General features: G+C 44.1%; 1 protein-coding gene across 2 annotated transcripts in view; it reads right to left on the bottom strand.

Moving 5' to 3' along the window:
• Positions 1-465: 465 nt before the first annotated feature.
• LOC115079831 (electrogenic sodium bicarbonate cotransporter 1-like) overlaps positions 466-23,744 on the bottom strand; it is a 47,390-nt gene continuing 24,111 nt past the window's right edge. Inside the window, exons 13-22 of one of the 2 annotated variants that reach the window (XM_029583722.1) lie at positions 22,609-22,800; positions 20,390-20,503; positions 16,723-16,884; positions 14,508-14,686; positions 13,102-13,174; positions 11,506-11,574; positions 10,438-10,611; positions 9,117-9,269; positions 7,971-8,058; positions 466-5,258 (exon numbers count right to left, since the gene is read on the bottom strand). In XM_029583722.1, the coding sequence (XP_029439582.1) occupies positions 8,005-8,058; positions 9,117-9,269; positions 10,438-10,611; positions 11,506-11,574; positions 13,102-13,174; positions 14,508-14,686; positions 16,723-16,884; positions 20,390-20,503; positions 22,609-22,800 (1,170 nt within the window). In that variant the 3' untranslated portion in view covers positions 466-5,258; positions 7,971-8,004. Of the gene's footprint in view, positions 5,259-7,970; positions 8,059-9,116; positions 9,270-10,437; positions 11,197-11,505; positions 11,575-13,101; positions 13,175-14,507; positions 14,687-16,722; positions 16,885-20,389; positions 20,504-22,608; positions 22,801-23,744 lie in introns of those variants that run through there. The other variant, XM_029583723.1, reaches the window with a different exon arrangement.

Raw genomic sequence — 23,744 nt, 5'->3', positions numbered from 1 at the left:
GGCTGTCAGCGGGTTTGAGAACCGACGCCGGCAAAATTGAGCATCGGCTGTCAAACCCGCTGACAGCCGCCGCTCCTGTCAAAAAAGAGGCGCTAGGGACACGCTAGTGTCCTTAGCGCCTCTTTTTACCGCAGACCCTAATTTAAATAAATTACTGAATCACACGCACAGGAGAGCAAGCGCTCTCCTGTGATTTTTACTGTATCGGCCCGTATATTATGTAATAAGGGCACCGTCGTACTGACCCTCATCAGAAACCCATGCAGGCAGCAGACTGAGGCATTTAAAATAGAATTACCACACAGACAGCTGCAAAGCAGGACCTAGAGAAGGGAATTCTCTCTCACAGGAGGTTTGTCCATAAAAACACATTGTATTCAAGAAAGTGTACAATTATATGAAATAAAATATGTTAGGACAAAAGAATAAGAACAAAAGACATTACAGGACCAAAAAACAGGCCAGTTTATTCTGAGCAATCTTGACACTGCCTCAGCATTAACAGAATTCGAAACAAGGCTTGAATCAGTTATCAAAATCATCTCAAATATGCAGACTGAGAACCACTGGGCAGAAAAAAAATCAACCACAGTTGTAAAACAAAGTTATTCATTTAATTACTTTCTCCTCAAGGATGGACGTGAGCCTGGAATTCCAGGTTCAGATAAAGGTGTCGGCCATTGCGATGCTTACATCACATTCCACTTCCTCAGCCTGCTGCTTGCAGCGAGTTCAGTCAGCGGCGCCATGAGCCATCCACAGCCACCAACACTACCCCCATGCTCTGCAAGTTGCAGGAGTTGATTGTAACTGCGCCCGCTGCTGCCTCTGCCCTGCCGCAGGACCTCTTCTGCACTGGCAGGAGCCCCCACCAACCTTGCTGTCCTTGTGCTGCCACTCGTGAGAAAAAAAAAAAAAGCAACTTCCTCCTTGACTGAGTCCTGCAATAGGGAAAATAAAGCATGACGTAGTGGGAAAATGAGATGGCCGGGTGCCATGGTTTGGGAAGTCCCGAGACCGAATAACCAGCACAAATCACTTGCATTCTGTCGCACCTGCCCACCATGGCACCATTCAACTTAATGGCTGTCAAGCTTTAAAGTGCCCACACAGAAAAGAATTAGTCTTCCTTACAAATGCAGTTTAAAAAATTATTTTAAAAAAATGAGACCTTCATGTACTATCTTAGCCAATTTGAGAATATTTTTTTTCCAGTAATTGTTGCAGTTGAGGCAAAGTGATCAAAGTATTTTGAGTAACTTCCAATGCTTGAAGCTGCAGGATGTTTCTATGCAATGCTTGCACATCCATAATAACTAAAACAGGACCTTCTCTTGTATTTCTTCAAGTATATGTAGCATGCGTGAGGTGCTTTTACAAAGGATCTCATATATTTCAACTCCTTATATATGACACTGTCCACTAGAATCGCTAGTGGCTCTAGGATTGCTCTTCATGCCGATAGAATAGGATGACAAGGGGAGCAGTGATGTGAAACCCCTGCCTGAAGCAGACACAATTCAAATCATGGACACTGTGTCGGGGAGTTAGAATTTCTAAAGAAAATCATCTTTTCCAGAAAGTGTGAATTGAAGTTTGAATACTGTCAAAGTGGAGATATGGATATCACTTCACAATAGTGAGATAAGTACTGTTTTTATTGCATTAACAAAAATTCAAAAATCACACACTGAGACCATTGATTAAAAAAACAGTGGCCATAGTATCGAAGCAATAATCTTCTAATGAGGCCACTTCAATGTATGAAAGTCTCCTTATTTTCTAAAGCAACAGCGTCTGCAAGGAAGACTAGTGTGGTAGGATTTCTTCTTTATTTCTTTATTTAAAAGCATTTGTTTTCTGCTAATCGGAGAAGCTATAAGGTGGGATATTGAGATAGCATAAGAGCTTACAATCGGGTTATAACGTTTTAATAAATGAAATGAAATATATATACAATGTTATGTCTTTGTTCCCAGAGAATTGAAGTTTACTATTGCTTGGCTCTCCATGACCAAATCATTGCTAGTCTACAAAAGTCAGTAACAAAAAGTTTCACTCTGCATCTTTTTGATCAACCAAAGTGGCATTGAGCTCCCTCAAAAAAATAAAAATGACACTGGTTTAAGTCAACATAAGTAGGGAAGAACATGATGGGGTGTGTGTGGTCATAAATATATACCGTATTCACACCCCTCAGGTAAGTTATAAGGGACACAGTTTCCTTCAGCATCCTATAAGCACATGAGTGACTGCAAACCTGGGCATGCTGGTTCATTTATACAGTGTTTCATTTACATGCTTTTTATTTTATTACTAAACCTTTTAGTAAATATTTGTATGTATTATGAAGGAGATTAATGCCATATTGAAAACAGATTGTAGGATTAGTAAAAATGCTAACCAAGTACTGAAATAAATGTATTGCTATATTCGTTAGTTTTATTGCAACTATTGCCAAATGAGGATTACAAACTTGCATTTGTATCAGAAAATGCAGTCATATGCATTATAAGGCTTCACCTCCATGACCCACTCAACTCGAGATAAATAATTCAAGATAAATAATGGTTAGGAAAGAGGTTAATAGTAAAAGAGAAATTGAAAAGAAATGGCAATTTGCTACAATTAAAGTTTAGTAAATCAGTAATTCAGAACCAAAGGGCCTATTTACTAAGCAGGGTAAAACATTGTGCCCTGGGGTAGTTATGATCATAATTGTTGAAGTTAATTATCAAAATCTCACTTGGGAGGGGGGGGGGGGGAGAGACTCTGTGAGCATGAGCCCCGGGTTTTGTAAGGACCTAACAATGACTCTTCCCTTGAAGTGATTTCTTTGGGTTTATTTCTTATATGTTGAGGCTGAAAGAGGCTTCACGGGAGCTCAGACTGGCCTATTCGCCTCTGTCATGAGCATATAATGAGGGGTTGTAGGCAGGCCACTCTCCATTATCTGCCTCATTTAAATAGGTATAAGGCTCATTATTCTTTTTTGGGCACATCAAGTCACTCCAAATGTGAGCAACAGCTGGAGTTGGGTGAAGGAAGCTCCCGAAGCAGACTTAAGGCATGCTGTCAGCTCAAACTTGAGATAAAAAAAGCTTGCCCAAGTTCAGTCCCAAACTCATCTCATTTATATATCCTCCTCCTACTGCTATTTATCATTTCTAAAGCACTACTAGACATACGCAGCACTATACAGACATAAACAAGCGACAACCTCTGCTCCATGCAACTTAACAATCTCGTCGAGACAAACATACATGACAAAGAAGAGTCTGGGGAAAGTGTATTTATTGTAGAGAATTACTTAGGATTTAAAAGCAGTTTCAGAAAGGTGAGTTTTTCAATTGGATTTTAATACGGCCATTATTCAGCCCTGTTCCATAGGATATAATGGGGGAGGTGGGAGGGAGAACGAGAATCAGCATGAAGATAGACAGAAAATGGTTTGTTAGAGTCCAAAAAAACCCCCAAAAAAATCAAACCCCACTTGCAGCAACTTAGCAATATACAAAGCTTGAAGACCTGGCAACATGGAAGGGCAGCTCATGTGAAAACATTAGAAAACATCTTTTCCTATCTATATTATCTTTTTTTCTATATCCTTGAATGACACCTGACCTGCCTATTAGGGTATAGCATTGGTCCCTTCAACTGGCAAAGCAGCTCTCCCCTTACATGGATCATTCAGTATTTAACTCCTGCATTGCTTTCACTATCTTTGGGTTGGGTTTTTTTGGCATGCATATAGTGGCCTAAACAGAGAAACTATACAACAAATTACATACAAGTATCATAAGTGCATGCCCAAAAGTGCTTATAATCTAAGTACCTGAGACAACATGAGACAAAATAGTTTACTCAAGGTGATAAGGAGTATTGGTGGTAGCAGCAGGATTTTTAATCCACAGCTCACAACAGCATCGAACACATTGGCACAGGACAGCAAGGGTAGGAACTAGGAAGTAGTGGGAAATGAAAGCTATGCCTTCTTATATATCACTCTTAACCACACATGCATCAGCCAGATAGTAACCTAGAGGATAGGAAGCCATGCTTGCCTCTTGACCTTTCTGTACAGTGCAGAGAAAATGTAGGTCATCACATAGTCAAGCATGACCTGTTCAAAAAAACTGATATCCACCCAAAGAGGCCACCAATACAAAAAAATTAAGCAATCAGAATTAAAAATATTCTCAGTAAGACTTGTATGGCTTATTTAAAATGTTGTCTCCGGCCTCTTTTCTGATAGCTTTAACATGATTTTTGTGTAGACAGCAGGAGTATGGTTGCATGTGTCCAGTGTAGACTGAGAATGTGAAAAGGAGGTATGAATAAAAGGGAAGACTATGTGTGGTTAATGAGAATATTTGGTTAATTGTGCGGTAGGTAAAGTGCTTCGACGCCTCCAATATCAGGCAGCTGCCTGATTCACCTCCTGGGTCATGTCTGTAGTCTCTCTTCTCAGCTGCCACAGGTCCAGGAGATTCAGCTGCTGCCACGGAAGGCAGATTTGATACTGGGGATGCTCGAACACCCACAGAGCTGGCAGCAATGCTGAGATCTCTGGGAGAGAAAGCTGCAGCATCTCTTTAAAAGCAGCAAAAGAAGTTGTCAAAATTAAATCTCTGTGCTGACCCTTCCTTCATATCTTAGTCCTATGCCACCTTCTGTCCTTCTCTTCTCTCATATTTCACGTGATGTGAAAGAATAAAAGGACAGAAGGCAGCATGACCCAATGCTCCCCCACGTTTCCATGGCAGGAAAAACATTTGAAGACATTTTTCCCATCAAACCTAATGTGGTGGAGCAGCAAGAGGGAGTTAAAATTAAATGATCTTCTGCCCCAGGCAAAGGTAAAGCACACTTGGTGTGGAGATGAACAAAACCCGAGTCCGTGTGCGGGTGAACGAGCTCTTGTGGATCAGGTCAGGAGTGGTGATGGAGCTCCTGTGGTTGCTCCACCTCCTGCTCACCTTGAAAATCTTTTTGTCAGCCTTGACTATCTCCAGGACAGACCATTTTACCACACGTGCTATTTCCCCAAGTGGAGGCCCATAGTGCAGGGAGAAGGAATAAATGTGTTCATGAAAACAAAATAACGAGAATATTTTTCAGTATTTTCCCGCTGTCACGAAGTATTCAGTGCTCCAGCCTCATCAGAAATTCTTCCTTCCTCCGAATGTAAATGACCTCCATCAGCGTGCAGCAGGATCCATAAGGGTAGAATATGGCCCCTTAAGCCAAATTTCAACCTGTTTATATCACAACAGTAGAAGAAATTGTACTTATGTGATTTATTTAATTATAATATACAGACACCATATATGAACTGGAATTTACTGATGGGATGCAAAATGAAAATATTAATAGAATAATGTACCAATCAAATTCAGAACTACATTAATAACCATTTCATGCTATAGACATACATTCTGCTTGCAACCAAGATATACACTGGGATAGTTACATCTGGAAAAATATATGTTTTACATTTTCTTACTCATAAATAGTCAGGTCATGCAAAAGCGTTTGGCAGATCAACCTAGATTTTTTTTAACAAGACCATTATCCTGAGGGTCGGTTATCATCTATAACTGTTGTGACATATTTTGAGAAAAAGTGATAGAAGATGTGTGTTCTGAAAGACCCATGGAAAAGACCATGCACAGGCAAAAAGTTGCATTCGCAGAAACCATGCCGGCAATGTTGTCCCTTCCACTGTTACTGGGAACGAGCCATGCCAGGGGATTTATTGACTTCCAGTTATGGGGCACCTAGAAGTGGTAAGCAATACATTCCTAAAGATAACTCATTCAAGGGCATTTCAACTACTCCTTCTCCCATCCCAAAATTGCAATTCATTTTTGCAACCGAGGTGGGCTTGAAGACGAGATTCTGCAGCCCTTTTCACGGTGCCTTCTGAAATCTTACGTTGGAAAATAAGCCCATTACCTGACAAGGTAAACTCCATACTCTCCCACCACTGGCACCCATCCTATTAGCAGCCAGCTCTATGGGTGGGGTGGGGCCTTAAACACCTCCGATATTGTTTCCTGCAGTCCTGTGGATTGGGAGTGGAGATGGGGGAAACTGTTGACAGAGGGACTGGGAAAGGAAAAAGAATGAAAGAGGGGCTGAGAGAACTGCTAGGAGAGGGAATACTGGCTGGGAATTGTAAAAAAAAAAAAAAAGGGATACTGGCACTGGGAGGGTCTGAGAGGAAATGAAAAAAATAATTCTGACTGGGAGAAGTGGAGAGGAAATGTGAGGGCCTGAAGAGAGTGGAGTTGTAGGAGATGCAGAGAAGTGGACACAGGCTGTGAGGGCAAGAGGAGCTGCGTGAGGGGACATGGGCTGAGAGAATAGGATACAAGTTGGCAGAGAAGGCCTGGGCTACGATAAGAAGAGGAGCTGAGGTGAGGGGTTAGGGCTAGGTGACAGGAACCTAAGAGGGAGAGAGGGGGTGAAGGGAACTGGGAAAGGAGCTGAGAGGGACAGAAAGGAGGCAGCTGATAGGGGATAAACCGAGAGAAGGGTGTCGTACCCCGCAGGAGACAGCAGATATCTCTGGGGTTTCCGAGCAGAGGCTGGGAAGCCCCCACCTGGAGCTGGGGAGATGCTGACTGCTGAGCTAACGGGACTCAGGGCTTTGCAGATGAGGGAGAGTCTTACGTGGACTCTGCAGGCACAGGGCTGGCTCCGGCCTGAAATCGGTGAGTGCCGGGAGAAGTGCTGCAGAGGATGAGGAGGCAGGAGCAGCTCCAGAAAAAGAGACACGCCTACGCTCAGGGAGGCAGAGCAGGGAAGTGATCCAAGCCTGTGGAGGAGGGAGACTCACAAATCAGCCTGCTAATGGAGGGAAGCCTATCATGTGAGAAGGAGGGAAGGGTGGGGGATCAATGAAGGGATGGGTGAAGCGAGCGAGCAGAGGATGGGAGCTGGCTAATGAGGCGTGAGGAGGAATCTGCTGGGAGTGGAGGGATGAGAAAAGGAACTGAGAGGGGAGCAGAGAAGGGCGGGTCAAGGGGAAATGGGGAGCAGAGCAGGCGTAAGGGATGTAGAGAATGAAGCATGCAGAAGGGTATTAACTCCCCTGCCCCCAAATATGAAAGTCAGCAAATGCCCATGAATGAGGGGGAAAATTTAAAAAGTGCAGAGTAAGAAGGGGAGGGGGAAAAGAGGATAAGATAGGGAAGAGGAAAGAAGGGATTAGGAGAATGTGAGAGAAAAGGGGGTGCTGAGAGAGAGTGGTGGGTGTGGGGGAGAGTATTATATGCATGGGGAGGAGACTGGTAGGGATGAACTGGGGCTGGGGAGAGTGACTGGTGGGACTCTGGGTGCTTCCCTAGCTTTTGTTGTGGCCACGGGAGTCTCCCTCATATCATTCACACTCATGACCCACTGTGGTTTGTTTTTTTTCTTTTTTTGTTGGTTGGGGGTGCTGTAATATGTGTTGAGTTCACCGACCCCAATCATTTTCAAAAAGGTTGGTCCCTATGCCTCACACATACCATTTTCCCTCTGGCCTCTAAGTCACCTAGGCCTGCCTCAGCTTTCCTCAGCAGCCTGCCGTGTCTAAGACTGGAGTTCAGAGAAAGTACAGATCCAAGCATCAAAGTAAGAACTCAGCTTTGGATTTCTGTCGTTGAGGTCCTCTGACCCCAGCTGGATTAGCAGCAGCACGCACGGGCTCCATTTCGGAAGAAACTTCCCGTTTGGCTGCCTGCTGGCTGGAGAACTTGAAATGCTCTGTGTGATTTTCAGGGGGGGGGAGTTGGAAGAGAATACCAGCACAACAATTAAACCGACTTTGAGTGTTAAAAGCGTATCTCGCAGCATCTTTGCTTACTAGTGTCTATTCTGCGACATGGTTCGTACTCTTGTTATGCTTTTTTTGAACAAAGGCTAGAGACGCGATTCCTTCCCAGTGCAAAAGCTCTTTTCGTGCATTTAAGCTTGCTTACCTCTTGCTTGTCCCAACACCTTTTCAAAAAGTATCTAATTCACTGAAATATTTATCTCTGGCCCTTTTTCCTGGTACATTAGTTCTGACTATAAGAAACAAACAAACAGATAACAGTTAGCCAAATGCATAAGCGTACAAATGCAGAACTGCCCATTTTTGTTGCAGATTGTCTTAGAAATAAAAACCTTTCATGTGATATTTAACAGATTGCAAAGAATCCCAGGCCTCACTGGTCGATTTTAAAACCCCTATGTGCGCCGAAGCCGGGAGATGTGCGCGTGACGACACGGTGCGCGCCACAAGGATTTTAAAACCCGCACGGGTCTGCGTGTGTCTCGCACCACATGCATAAATCATAAAAATAAAAAAGGGGCGGGGCCTGACGGGCAGAGTCTGTAAAATGAAGTCAGCACGTAAGTATTTATGTGCACAAGCGCGCATCAGGGTCCCCTACCTCATAACTTTACTTCTGCTATGGATGGCATATTAAGTCATGTAACCAAAAAAACCAAGGCTAGTCGGCAGGGTTTTAAGGGTTGGGGCTAATAGGGAAAAAGGGAGGCAAGTTAGCTTGGGAGGTTAGGAAGTCCTCTCCTTTACTGGGGCGAACTGGGAGCAAATTGGGAAAAAGGGCTATTGCATCGGTACATGTAGCTACTAAAATTCCCCCCACTTACACACTCAAGGTGGCATTTGCATGCACAAGCATGCATCAGTATGAAATCGCATGCACATGCACGCGTGTACAGCTGATTTTATAACGCACGCTTATACACACAAATATATGCGCTTATGTTATAAAATTGCCACATCTATGTACGTGCGCTGGCAAGCACGTGCACATGTGCGCCCAAGCACATGTTTTAAGATTCATCTCTTATTGTCTTACTTGTGATAAGCCCTTACCCATCCCAATTTCTAAATTGTACCTTGCATCTATACAAGGAAGTCAATACCTGGCAGTTCTGGAACAAGCTTTCTTACCATAGTATACATATTTATTATATAGGTAATGATTATTTGCATGCCACAGCCACATTTTTCTCATTCTAAATTTGGATCTTCAGATGCCTTTCCCAGTCATCTAATAAAGATCCTTCCTAAGAACTATATTAAAAAAAATAAATAGAAATGATTTGCTTACATCCTCGCTGTCACTTGTATCTATTTCCTGTTTTTTTGGCTCATCTTCTTCTTCCTTCCTCTCTTTTTCTGGCATGATATCATCCAACCAGCTTAGATCATATAGAGAGAAAATACATTCTAGTGCTTTCCGTATCCCCACCAGCGCCAGAAGCTGAACCACGAAAAAAAAAAAAAAATCAACTCAAAGCATTATCAAGGTTTCAAGAGTTGCTTATCCTTTTTGCTTTCAAAACTAACTAATTACATGGATAGATCCTGCTCCTTTTGCTGGACCGATTATTGAAAATCTACTGTAAAACATTTTTGGGAAAAGGTCATTGTAGCACAGTTAATGGCCCCACATGACATAAGATGATGCTAAAATGCAGGTGGGGGAAAAATATGGGAATCCAAGATTTGAAAGAAAGTTTTAATTTCAAAATCAAAACAAATCTTGAACATTTTGAGGTTTATTTAGAACATAAGAACATGCCATACTGGGTCAGACCAAGGGTCCATCAAGCCCAGCATCCTGTTTCCAACAGTGGAAAATCCAGGCCATAAGAACCTGGCAAGTACCCAAAAACTAAGTCTATTCCATATTACCATTGCTAATGGCAGTGGCCATTCTCTAAGTGAACTTAATAGCAGGTAATGGACTTCTCCTCCAAGAACTTATCCAATTCTTTTTTAAACACAGCTATACTAACTGCACTAACCACATCCTCTGGCAACAAATTCCAGAGTTTAATTGTGCGTTGAGTGAAAAAGAACTTTCTCCGATTAGTTTTAAATGTGCCACATGCTAACTTCATGGAGTGCCCCCTAGTCTTTCTACTATCCGAAAGAGTAAATAACCAATTCACATCTACCTGTTCTAGACCTCTCATGATTTTAAACACCTCTATCATGTCCCTCCTCAGCCCTCTCTTCTCCAAGCTGAAAAGTCCTAACCTCTTTAGTCTTTCCTCATAGGGGAGCTGTTCCATTCCCTTTATCATTTTGGTTGCCCTTCTCTGTACCTTCTCCATCGCAATTATATCTTTTTTGAGATGCAGCAACCAGAATTGTACACAGTATTCAAGGTGCGGTCTCACCATGGAGCGATAGAGAGGCATTTGATTCAGAAAAAGAAATTTTAAAGCAAACCAAGACCTTACTGTTTTTTCTCTCCCTTTGTTGGTTGTCTCCTTTTCCAATCCCTCACCTGCTCAACTTCACACAACCATGGCCTGGCATAAGGGGCTCTAGAAAATCCGTTTATATAGTTCATATAACTACACTTATTGTCACCACAGCACTTTTGTGTACCACTTCTGCACGTGGAAGGAAAGACTTGCCATCAGAGGGAAGATAATGGCAGCAACCGTTGACTTGAGTATCCAGAGCACAACCAAGCACAGGAGCTGAATGAACGTAAACAAATGGACTCTTCGCAAGGGGACATGACGAAGGTATATGAGATCGGGCTGGTGCTTTGCTGGCATGAGGAGCAGCTGCAATCTCTCCATGAACTGTAATGAAATATTAAAAGGACGTCACACATTTTTCTTCCAAGGCCCTTGCACCTTAGTCCATCCCATCAGAGTCTCACTAGAGAGGAGTTGTTTATTTTGCAATTGTTTGCTTGCCATTCCTAAAGACTCAAGGTGAGGCAAATAATGGCGTATAAAAACATGAAATCAATCAGCAAAATATTTAAAAAGTATATCATAACCAGCATCCCACAGAACGAAGAATAACAGACAATTAACAGTTCATAAGGTATATAATCAAACCAACATAAAATCACTCAAATTAATCAAATCCAATAAAAAGTCAGTAGGCCAGTATGACCAGTAGGATAAATTACTGCAGAGGCCCATTACATCAAGGACCAAGATGCAGCTCCCTGAAGAGCTCTACTTCAGTGCTGACGTTTGGTCGGCACTGGTGTTGCCCCCAAGAGCCATCATCTTTTGCTCCTTCTTCCCTCAGGGGCCATGAGTCTTCCTTCAGGAGCGGCCCCATCGTGTCATGGAATCAACAACAGGGTCGCGGCACAGCTCCCTGTTTTTGTCTCGAGCAGGGCGAATGTCACTCCAGAGCTACTAGGGCCCCTTAAAAAAAAAAAAAAATCATCTTTGGATCTGTGAAAATGACCACCCATCCCCCTCCTGCGTGGCCTCGCTTCCTTTCCTTCCCTGCTGTTGACCAGCAGAAGGATGCTTTTGAGGCAATGCCCAAGGTCAGAAGGCGGGGAATGACCCCCACAAGCCATTTTCTTCACTCCCTTTCAGTTAACAGCTTCTTTTTTTTTTTATGTCACTGTCTTAGAGAGAAATCTGACTGAGTAAACTGTACAAGTATTTAAAAAAAATAGCAACTACAGTGTCTACACGATTTTTTTTGTTGTGGATATTACTCACCTGTAGGCTGCCAAGCGCAGTCACCCCCATATAAAGGAAGATTCCATACAGCACAGGCATAGGAATGTACTGGCCACACAGAAAAATAAAATCAGTAAGTTAGGTTTTGTGCACATTCTCTAAAGGGTTTTGGTTTTTGTTTTTTTATTTTCCATAGAATCAACTTTGAAGGGGGGACATTTTTAAATGGCTAAAAGGGCTGGCAGTCCTGCAGACAGGTTGTGCCCGCGGGACTGCAAGCACATTTCCAGAGGGAAATTTTCCCATCGGGTTTCCCTTTCGAAAGTCGAGCTGGGAGAGGAGGGAACAGTAGGTCCAATGGGCCCACCAAAAGCACACTCGGGGCTTTCAGAATTAAGGCCCAGGGCTCGCTCCCCCTCCTCCGGTCTTTCTCCGACCCTTTTTCGGATGTGGGTAAAGATACCCGTGCTGTGAACCCGTGGGTGCTTCTTCTCGTGGTGAGGTGGGATTGGGGGATGGGGAGAGAGGTCGGCAACTTTCATCAGGGGTTTTTTTTTACGTGGGTAAAACAACTTTGGAAATTACTCTGTGAATCTGCATCTTTCTTCCTTTCCTGGGCCCATTCTCCCCGATCACACCTGCTGGCTGCTTTGCCAATTACTGCTTTACATAGGTACAGCAATATTTATATCAAAGATGTAAACAGACGTAATTAGATGCTCATAATGTTAACTGTTTACATTTTGCGGCTTTTCCTTCTCCTTGGACTAGTAGAGCAAGGCAAATTAAGGAAGCAATGATTTTCTCATTGACGCAGAGGTTTTGGTGCAGCGGATCAGAAAGAAGATCCATCTAATCTAGAGAAATGACTGAACGTGAACATTGTAACAGCACAGTAGTGAAATGAAAGCTGAGCTGTAGCTTTTGCATGGATGAAAAGGAAATTAAAAGCGAACCCTCCAGATGAGGAGTACTCTAGTGATTAGAGCATTGGATTGTGAGTCAGGAGAGATCTTGGGATATTTCCCAGATTTCTCTCCACCACAGACCCTCTATGTGAGTCTAGGAAAGTCCCTTTATATCTTTTTGTGCCTCAGGACCCAGTTGAAGGCAAAGGAGTTCATCTTAATTTCTCTTTTCACGTCACCCAATATATATTTTTTTAATTTTAAAAGGCAATTTATCCAGGTAAAACAGTTTGTCTTGTCTCATAATTGCCCGCCCTTTCCACGGGTAGATGTACATGAGTGCTCATAATTTTTGGCCACTGGAAAAACAGGGCTGCTCATAACATAGGCAAGGTTAGGTCACGGGAGGCAACAATGTGCATAGTTTTGCATTTTCAAAAACTGCAGATAATAAATGTATCTGACAGTGCCATAGATCTCGTCAGTAAAATCTCAATATTTAGTTCATTATATCAATGACAGAAGCATCTTCCTCATGACCAAAGATGTTTCATATACTCTTAAGAATTTTTATATGTTCAATTACTATTATTTGCTGGTTACATTTTTACAAATATTGGACAATGGTCAGAGTTGGTCTTGTTAATACAATAACAATGATTTACAATAAAGTCTCAATACTGATGTCACATTGGTAATAAAATGAGAAGAAACTAAAATATGTTACCTTGAGAATAGGTGACAAAAAGACTGAAATGCCAGTGAGGATAAAGACAAGCAGGCCAGTTACTCTTTGCTCCCTGTAAACAATAGGTATCATTGCAAAGTAAGCAGAACATCTGTAAATGTCCCATCTACTGAATGTATTTCTATCATATAAACCCCTGCTGCTTAACCTCTGTGGTCCATGTAGCTCCCAGGGCACCTGGCACCACCTCCGTGGCACACTAGCTGAAATCTCACACTGCCAGCAAAGCACAATGTGCTCAATTTTCATCAGCACCACCATACCACACCCCTTCCCCATTCCCACCATAGCACCAAGTTTCATACCACCACCACCACCACCCACTGCCAGCACACCTGATGTGACCTGTTTCTGCTGGTGCTGATGGGTGCTGGAATTGTCATGTACCACCTCAGCATCACTCACTCTCCCCACCCTAGTGCTTCTTCCACCAATATGGCCCTCGCTGATGCAGCCCAAAGCCATAGTCTGACCATCTGTGGTCCTATGGTCCATCACTACATGTGCATGCATGTTCAAAACAGACAGTAGCTGCCTATCTATTATAATAATACTCAGAATTTGTTCAGGAAATGCAAAAAGCTGCAGTACCAACCCTGACCACAAGGTGTCAGTATCATTGCTTAGAGCTTGCAGTACCAACAATGGCCGCATAATGTCAGTGTTTCCCAGATGGATAGCAGCTGAATATTATTATAACAGATATGTGGGGTTTAGGGAGATATGATTTTAATGTTTATTGTTTTTAGCTATTAGGTTACAATGTGAAATGTTTATGTATTCTGATTGCGATATGATTTATTGAATCTGCCTTGTGGTCTATGAAAGGACAGAATATCAAATTTGAATAAATTTTATATATATATATATATATATATATACAAATTTATAGCGATGAATAGACATAGCACAATATAAATGTATAACAGTAGTAAATAGGGAGGCTAATTTTTCAAAAGCATTTTCATGGGTAAACAGTGATTCACATACAAAATTAACTTTAAAAAAAATTGTCTTCCCAGGACACAAGTAAACTTACATGGAAGTTTACCCAGTCTGAGCGGAGGAATTCCTGGGGGCGGAGCTGAGGAGCAATTTGGATTTATTCACATACATTGTAAAATTCAACCATATGCACATACATTGTCAGGAAAGGTTTCTGCATACCAGAGGTCTGGCAAAAAACATAGGCTCCTAGATTTGGCTGAAACTGTGTTAATCTAAGACCCTAACGCAGGAGCCTAAATTTAGGAGCTCAGCTTTTTTGGAATATTGGCCCCAAAATTATGGGTGGGTGAGGGGCACCCACATGGTGATCTCATAATCCTTCTTCCCTTTGGAATGTAGGGATACAAATCTTTAAATATACGTTTGGGGTTTTTTACCTGATTCCCAAGAATTTGGGCTGTTCCCCTGGAGCAGATTTTGTTGTTTCCATTTTAAGACTGTCCATGTGGGCTAGAGAGATAACCGTTGCCGACACATACCAGGGGAGGCCCATCAGTGACGTGACAATGATGAGGACTGCCACACAGAAAAAATCCAGATGAAAACCTGCCCCTTTCTGAAAAGAGACCAAACTTCAATATCTCCATAGACAAACTTTCCAGCTGCAACATACAGAGGACCTCCGCCAACACGATATGCACAGACGCTGCCTGCGTGGATACCAGGGGTGTTTGACCTGCCTCCCGCATCACCTTCCTAATCTCCCAGGCCCACGGCAGCTGAGAGGAGAGGAGGTGGCGCGAGAGGCAGATTTCATACTGGGGATGCTCAAGGAGCTGGCGACTATGACGATGTGTAATCACTCATAGACCAGAGCCTGCAATGTGCTGTCAGCAGTTAAAGTGCCCAGTGCCGCAAAACTGCTTGAGAATCTGGCTCAGACTGGTGAGATTTGTGTAACTGGCACTATATTAGTGTCATATTTATTAATTATTATTTATTATCTGCCTTTTTGAAAAATTATTACTGAAGATGGTGTAGAGCACATTAAATATTAATACGTGGACATAGACATATAGGGGTCCATTTTCAGCCACTGTGCGGCCCGGCTAGTTAGCCGAACAGACATATCCTGTTATGTCTGACCAGCTAACTTTAGGATAGCCCTATGACCTGACCAGAATTAGCTGCATAGGTTAAGCGGAGTTAGCCACATAATTCATGCGGCTGCTTCACCCAGAAATACCTCCCGCCAACCCCAGACTTATTTAGCCGCATACAGTGATGAATATCACCAGGTAGCGATTTAGAGGGATAACTTTTCATTTATCCCTCTAAATGGCTTTTGAATATAGACCTCATAATGACTCATAGTAGATATACAGTATATAAATGGCTAATAAGCAATAGCTGTAATGCCGGTGACAGGTAACATCCATGTACTAAGCATGTTAATGCACATTATTTGCATGCTCATCCATAGAAAAATGAGCCTCTAAAAACATGTAAATAGCCTTATTAGGTATTAATGCTAGATGTACTTTCTAGCATTAATATCGCAGGCCACCGAAAGCAGGCAAGATAGCTGTACCTCAGGAGGTATTGTTAGCTTTTTTGCCGCTTTCCTGTATAAACATGCGGCACTGCCCCGGCCCCCAAACACAAATGAATCCCTCCGAGTCTGAAATCTCCCATCCCCCAATATCTCACACCCCCTGCAACACAAAAAGATCCTCTGGGAGCCCTCCTGAGCAGTACCATCTCCTGCCCATACCTCCACACAAAACCAAAAGGTCCTCTGGATCCACCCCCACCCTCCAAGACCCAAGGCTTACCTCCAAAAATGTCTCTTGAATCTTCCCTGGCAGGGGTGGGGCTGTTTTCAGTCTGATGGCAGCAACATCAGAATCAGTATGGTATCGCCGACTCTCGGACCTTCAAGATTCAGGGGACATTATGGAAAGTGGGATGCCCAGAAGCCATTGTGGGAGTGGGGGGAAACAAGGAGGGCATGAAGGCCCTTAGATGTTTCAGGGGATATGAGCTGGGAGGCCCCACAGTGGGGTGAAGCAAAAGTCCCCATATTGGCGGGCACCCTCTCTCTCTTCTCTGCGCCAGGTCCCCTGGAGCCGGTTAACACAGGCTGCAGTGAACAATGCAGTGCATGGATGGCTGTGATAACTTTAATGCATAACACAACCTCGATCCTATGTAGTTTAATGCAGCCATTTTAATGGCACCATGGTCTGTATTTCATGAGTTTCGTACCTCAGGCATTAATAGCCAGATGGACTTTTGGTCTTAAAAAAAACCCAGCTGATAATGCATGTTATCGTGCTGGCTTTAACATGGCTTAGTACACAGGCCCCTAAATGTTAGGCAGGTTCATAGTTAAGAAGCAACTCATTTTGCTCAAGCTTTGCATCCTGATAGCAAGGTTAGCGCAATGTTATCTGCGCACCAGCATGTCTTTTTCAGCAACTGCTTTCTACATTAATTTTCAGAAATCAGGCCCTTAGGAAGACAAAACTACAGGAGTGAGTAGGCAATGGAGCTGCCACACAAGTTCTCCATCATTGCCTGGAGAAAACGGACCCTGATCTCAATCTGTCGCCTAGAATTATCCTAAAATCCAAGGGAAGCGGAACTGACCTGTAACTTGAATTCCTTGCGGTTAAGGATGACAGCTGTGATCTGCTGGTCCATGAACAATAGGATAGTGACTAAAATAGCGGGAACACCAGCGGCCAGATACATCCACCATGGATTTCCTCCAAATGGAAACACAATCCATCCTCGGCTAGGGTTTGTTGGCTTTAGAAGAAGACCATAAAATAGCATAAATATTTTAAAATGTTAGGTGCTCTGAATTGCTACACAAACATATCACTGAGATTATAGGAATATTGGTCTGCCTGCCAATGCAGAACAGTATAAAAGCAATGTTTGTATTCTTACAAGAGAATTTATCAAGCCTTGGTACCAATGCAAAAATCGCTCCAGATTTATCAATGAAAATACCCCAGTCCTTCCAGTAAGAAAATCAATGGAGCAAAACTTTGATAAGCTCTTGCTTAGTGTCAAATGGTTCCGTGCAACTTTATTGTTCTGATTAAATATTAAAGAAAAGTATAGGCAGAGGATCACTCACTCTTTTATAGCTAAATGAATTAGGAAGCTAAGTAGAGAGGGAAATCATAATACACACTTCCTTTTGCAATAAATACATATTAGTGAAGGAACCCTAAATCACATAACTGTCATGAGAAAAGGGGGTGTAACAATGGTCATACATCCCGAGTCCTTTAATGTATTCATGTTTCACAAGTTAATAAATGAGATTAATAAGGGATAACATCATAACATGAATGATGTAATGAGTCAAACAAATGGTGTCCGACTGCAGGCCTTGAAGGCTGCAAACCAGTCCGGCTCTCAGGATATTAGTGAGCATGCATGAGATGTATTTGCATGAGGGTGAGGCAGTGCATGCAAATCTCTCTCACACATATTCATAAGGGGTATGCTGAAAGCCAGACTGGTTTGCAGCCTTTGAGGACCGGAGTTGGATGCTGCCTTTAGAGCATGCTTATTAAGCAAGTGCAGGCAATTGTTGACCACAGAAAAAAATGTAACACCGTACAGAGGACAACTGTCAGCATGATTTGCCTGGGTAAATAGGTATTTATCCAGATCCATTGCCCTGGTTGAAATTATCGCCCTCAGATCTATAAGTAGGCATTAGTTTACAACACCAAGGACTATTCAAAATTGCCCCCAAAGTGTGCATAAAATAAAAACAGACAATAATATTCAGTTGGAACAGATAAATTAGTACATAAGACAATGATTTATGCAAGTCAGAGGATGTAGGGTAGTTTGCTTGGATCCTTGGAATAAATCAATCAAAATATATGAAGTTAGAGGAAAGAACTAATTTTAAAACTATGTTAGTACCAAAACAGCAAAAACTCATGCAGGTACTTTATGAATTATATGACCAAAACATTAAGGGCTTGACTGACAAAGCTTTTTTTTTTTCCCATAGACACAGCATGGGAAAGACATCCCTAGTGAACCAGGCCCTGAATGGGCATCAGAGGTGAAAAGGTTAAAACAATTGCTTGACTCATCAGGTCAAACACAGAATACAGAGAAACCTTCAATGGCCGACAGCTGCTAACAAAAACTCTCTGGTAAGAAAATAGCCTGGCACATGTTTTGATTCCGGTAAGGAATCTGTCTCAAGGGTATTTCTTGTCTTTATTTATAGGCGTTGATGATCTATTTTCAACCGCATAAGAGATCTGGATGAAAAATAAAACATTACTTCTGACTCACTCCCCACTGGAAGATAACAATGCTTCGTTGCATTTTTTTTTTTTAAGCATGTTTCAAAGCTTTGAAAAGCATTACTGACTTCAGTACGGCTGCCTGTCCATCAGAGGAGCTGCCCAGCCCATGGTGCTGAAGGGAAGTGAAATACAATTTAATAAACTTCAAAGGTTTGCTGGACATTCTTGCTTCTTTCTTTTAATCTCCAGGCTTTGTGATTAAGAGCCCTACATGTTATAGAGATTTAGGAGATAATTTTCTAAGAGCTTACGGAAATTTGCGAACTGTCACGCGTGGACACTCCTCCAATTTTTCAAGCAAATGTGCGCGTGCAAGCTGGCTGGATCCCTCCCCCCCGACAATTACACCTGCAATTTGATGCGGGCAGTTTTGCTGTGAAAATTTACAGGTATGCAAGGGGCGGGCCTTCCTGCAAGGGGTGGGCTGGGGGGGGGGGGGTGTTCTGGGCAGGGAGGGGCAGGTCGGGGAGGGGGCGGGCCAGGACAGCGGCATTGATCGCTGTCCCAGAGCCTCAGGTGCCAGTGCGTGCAACCTACTTCAGGTTGGGCCCTGAAGTAAGTTGGAAGACAAAAAAAAAAACAAGGAAAAGGTAGGAATTAGTGGTTGGGGAGGAGAGGGGAAGGGGAAGGGAGGTTAGAGTAGGGGGTAGGGAAGTTCCCTCCCAGTCCACTCCTTAATTGGAGGGGGAGACAGCTGGTATAGGCAAAGCTCCAGCCGGTCTTGCCACAGGGCTCATCTGTCGGCTGTTGGTGTGGGCCTAGTGGGCTTGCTCGCTAGCACCAAGGGTCCTCCATTGCTCAGGGCGTTACATTTACTCATGCATCAGACTACCAAATAAAATGCAGGCCTATTTCCTACCTCTGAAAGATCATTTTAAAAGCCATTTATTTCCTTTGCGTGATCAGATGTACGCACTGGTTTCTACGGCTTGAGCACTTTTAGCCATAAGAGAAAGAAGTGCTCCTTAAGGTGCGTTTGGACTGTGGGCGTGAAAGAGTGCATGTACGTCTGATTTTCAAACGCTCACGCGCTATTCCATCTCTGCATGGCTGCCTGAGCAAATAGCAGGGCCAAAGCTCATCACCAGCGCTTTTTACTGCGTGCGCTTTGCACGTGCTCATTTCCAAGGGGAAATCACCCAGGTCGTTTCCCTTTTCAAAATGTCCCACCATGTTCGCAGACAAGAAGTGCCACCACAATGACCGTGAAATTCTAGAAAGATTCATTCCTTATGCATGCATCTGTAACCCCCTCGGCACGCATCGTCCAATGAACGTTCAAGATTCGCTCCAGGTCCTTTCTTGTGAAGCCCTCCTTGTGAAGGCATCATCCTTTTCCCTCACCTGAAATCACCCTACAGAACCAAAAGCCTGTGGTTCCCAAACAAGAATCTTAGAACCACTTGATATAGAGAAAATAAAAAGTTACAGCCCAGTTGGAAAAACCACACTCCAAACGGTAAACTGAATGCTATGGGCGGTCTTTCTCCTTATGCCAGAGGAGTTTGTCCTAAGGTCGCTGAAGCACACATTTTAGGTTTGAGAAAGAAGGACAGGAGCTGGGCCCACTGGATAGCTCACCACCCACCGAGTCCAGTAGAGATGACTCCTCCCATGACCCCTGTGTTGGATCCGTTCCCACCCTCTACGGATGAGAAGAAAGACTCAAAGCTTCCTCGCCTCCCTTCGGACGTGCTAGTGTGCCGTAGGGACGACGAGACGCTTTCCCAAGGCTCGTCCGACTCTTAGCCTTGGTACAATAGAGAAGCTGGACTCGCTTCCTACCCCTTCCACAGCAAGCTTGGCACAGCCCGGGAAGCGTACCAGGACCGTGCTCTGCCACCTGCTGGCAGAACCCTGTCACAACAGCATCCTCCCCGGCTGGAACCTTTCTTTATTTTTATATTCATTCGGACCTTGTAGATGAAAAAAAAAAAATACAATCAGACTGAAAATATTCTAACCTTAAACTCGCTGGGCACAATCAGTTTGGGAGTTTCCAAGCCACAGAACGCGTCGATTCCACAGAAAATGAGAATGGCCATGATAATGGCAAAATCGCTTACCAGCTTCCGAACCTAATATAACAAAAAAACATAAATTATTTTATAGAAAGATTTATAGGTGATGTGCAAGCTTCTGCTAAGCTGATAGTTGTTCCCATTCTACCTAAGGGGTCTGGGTTTGTACATTTAAGGTTATGCAGTGTAAATAGCTAACAGCTGTTGCCTGCCAGACTGATACCACTTTCTTTTCCTAAGTCGCGGTGCCTCCGACAGAAGGGGAAAATGCATATTACACAAAGGGCTGGATCCATTGAGGTGTTTTCCCAGACCCACAGAAAGAGAGGAAAGCCTGAGTGACCAAAGGCCCACACCAGTGCCATTTCATTCAATCTTCCTTTTCATTAATCTAATAAACGGGCGCCTTAATAAAAATCCTTACAGATATTCCTTCAGCATTAACACAAATAGTTCTTGATTGATAATGGGGCAATTTTTGAAAGGGATTTCCGTAGATAAACTTGTGTTTCCCAATGGAACCCCTCACCCCCTTTCAAACTTGCCCCTGGCCCTCAGCGAGAAAAAGCGTGTGCCCTGCCAACAGCACAGCGCTTTTCCCCATGGGGAAAACAAGCAGCGCCAAGGATAGGGCTAGGACAGGGCCCAAGAAAACAAGAGTGGAGGATGATGTCATTTTGAAAGCCCCCACCAATGTTGCACGCATACACACGGCCGCACAGAGTTCTTCATGTACACCTCGGCATGCACACGGCCCAGACCCGTGAGAGCCGAAGGGGACGCGAGGAGCCCGCTTCCTCCGTTCTTCCTTGCGTGCCGGCCTTGCAAGCGTGTTCATGACTCACGACGCGCGAGATCGGTCATGCGGGCAGTACCAGCCCATTGAATTTTGAACACGCTTGCGGGGGCCGGCACGCAAGGAGGAGCGATGAAATGGGCTCCTGCCGCTGTGCTCTCCTGTGATCCTCTCCACGAGGATCGTTAATGCCATTTGTTAAACAGCACAGGTGCCAGTACAGATCCCTGGAGCATTCTGTCCTTTGGGGAAACTGATCATATAATCCCACGCTAGGTCCTATCCTTGAACCCATTACCAGTCCACAATAAGTCACTGCCTCCCATCTCAAGACTTTTTAATTTACTGAGGAATCCTTTCATGAGAGACTTTGTCAGATGCCTGCTAAAAATCCAGAAACACCTTGGCGACTGGTTCACCCTTATCTGTCTTCTTATTTATACCTTCAAAGACTGCTAGTCTTCCCTTTGTTAAATTCATGCTGTCTCTTTCCCATTAAGCCATTGTTTATCTGCTGGGGATGGGGGAGCAGGAGGCAGGAGGGCAGATTCTGGGGATGGGGGAAATGGACGACAATTGATGGCAAGGGTTAAGAATGGAAATGGAGATGTTTTATGGATATGGGTGGTGTGTGGATGGAGGAACAAGGAAGGAGGCAGAAGGAGGCGGAAGACAAAAATGCAAGGCTAGGAGAGAGGAAAATGGAAAGGTAGGTGAGAGCTGAAAGATGCAAGACGAGCTTGGGAGGAGTGGAAGAGGAAGAGAAAAGAGATGTAAGCTGAGAAGGGAGAGGTGGAGAGAATGGAGGAGAAAGGCAGAAGGTGGGTCCTTGGTGGTGGGCTGGTGGCAGCAGTAAGTGGTGGCCGCTCTTCTACCCCTTCCCACCGCCCTTTCCATCCTACTGCTCATGTGCAAGCGTTGTGTGCCCGACGGCAGGGCACATCGACACACACCCTGGAAAAAGTTAGAAGGGACATTGCTCCCCGCACCTGCTCTTTTCATGGATTTAACCTGCAGGTTAATGCCCCCCCCCTCCCCCTCACCAGCCTGCAAGCACTACTGCTTCTTCAAAAATTACCCTCAATACTAATAATCGGGGAGCGCTTACACTGAAGAAGCAAAGTCTTCTGGGTGATATAAAGCAGTTGCCCATTTTCCTCTCTGCACCAGAGCCCTCAGCGAATTTGTGCTGTTTTGCCATTTTTTAATAACATGCCAGTGCTAGAAGGTCTCCCACTTTTCTCCAAGCTCTGGACTTTTCTTCTTCGTTAGACTGATCTATGCATGGTAACGGGGTAAATGACAGCAGAAAACGACCCCAGAGGCCCATCCGTAAGTGCCAAGAAATGCAGGGCCAAACACTTACAGAAGCAGGGAAGTATCTGCTGGCTTTGAAGTGCTTGAGTGATGTGCAGCAAACGAACGTCCCAAAGAAGAGAATCAAGGACATGAGGGTGACGTCAGGTACGTAGTTACAGCTGTTTCCCTCCAGATGGCCTCCGAGCTTCAAGCATTCTTTCTTCGTCAGCTGGGACCAGTTTACAAACTCTTGATGCATCTGGCAAGAACAATAAGATGGGGGGGGGGGGGTGGGGTGAGGGCATTTTTAAATGACTCTAATTATTTGCAGCACTAGACTCGGGCAATACATGTCTATGCACGCTGTGCAAGCGTGTCGCACCGACAGCTCTGAAAGTGCACCTCACTGCTAGGGTCATCTGCATAGCGTCTAAATGCCAGTAAACAGCCGTTTCCCCACATAAAAAAAACCCCAATGAAAATTGTCCCCTCCCCGTTCCCAGGGTGGGCATTTTTTACCCGCATCAAAGAATGGGCGAGGCAGGGGGTGGCGGGAAGGCAGCTGTGACCCAGCTATTCCTGTCACTAACTCATTGCTCTAATTTTCAGGCAGAGTAGGGGGGTAGGCAATTTTTGGGGATCCTCCTTTGCAGCTATCCCCTCCTTTCTGTGGGAAGGCTTAAGGGGACTATAAAAATTCCCCCTAGCATGTGATTTGGGTCTTTTGCTATCTCCCAGGTGGACTGACCAGAAGGAGAGAAGATCAAGGGAGTAGATTGGGACTGTTGAGGCTTTGTACAATTTTGAGATTTCTATCGGCACCAGTTCCTACAGAAGGATTGCCCCCCCCCTCCCCCCCGGTTTCTGGTCTTATGTTTGGAGGCTGTCAGGATGCCCTGTGAGCTGCTGCATTCACCCCAGGCACTGCCAGCATCTCTTTGCAGAGAGCAGTGCGCAACAGCTGAATGCTGCCACGATATCGCTCCTCCCTAAGGCCTCCCTATGCAACGCGTGCATGCAGCGCGCAGTGCTATTTAAAGGGTCCAAGGCCTGAAAGGTCCCGCGTTGCCCTCTGACCTCATCAGCGTCCTGACTGTATAAGGGGATCCCAGGATAACCTGCCAACGCCTCAGCAGCAGGTCTCCTGCCTAGTACAGTGTGTGTTGCTTCTTGTATCAGCTGTTCCTGGAATCTAAACAGGTA

The sequence above is a fragment of the Rhinatrema bivittatum genome, chromosome 18, assembly GCF_901001135.1.
Source record: "Rhinatrema bivittatum chromosome 18, aRhiBiv1.1, whole genome shotgun sequence".
NCBI lineage: Eukaryota > Metazoa > Chordata > Amphibia > Gymnophiona > Rhinatrematidae > Rhinatrema > Rhinatrema bivittatum.
The sequence above is the reverse complement of the archived record's forward strand: the minus strand, read 5'-3'. Positions and strand labels throughout refer to the sequence as shown.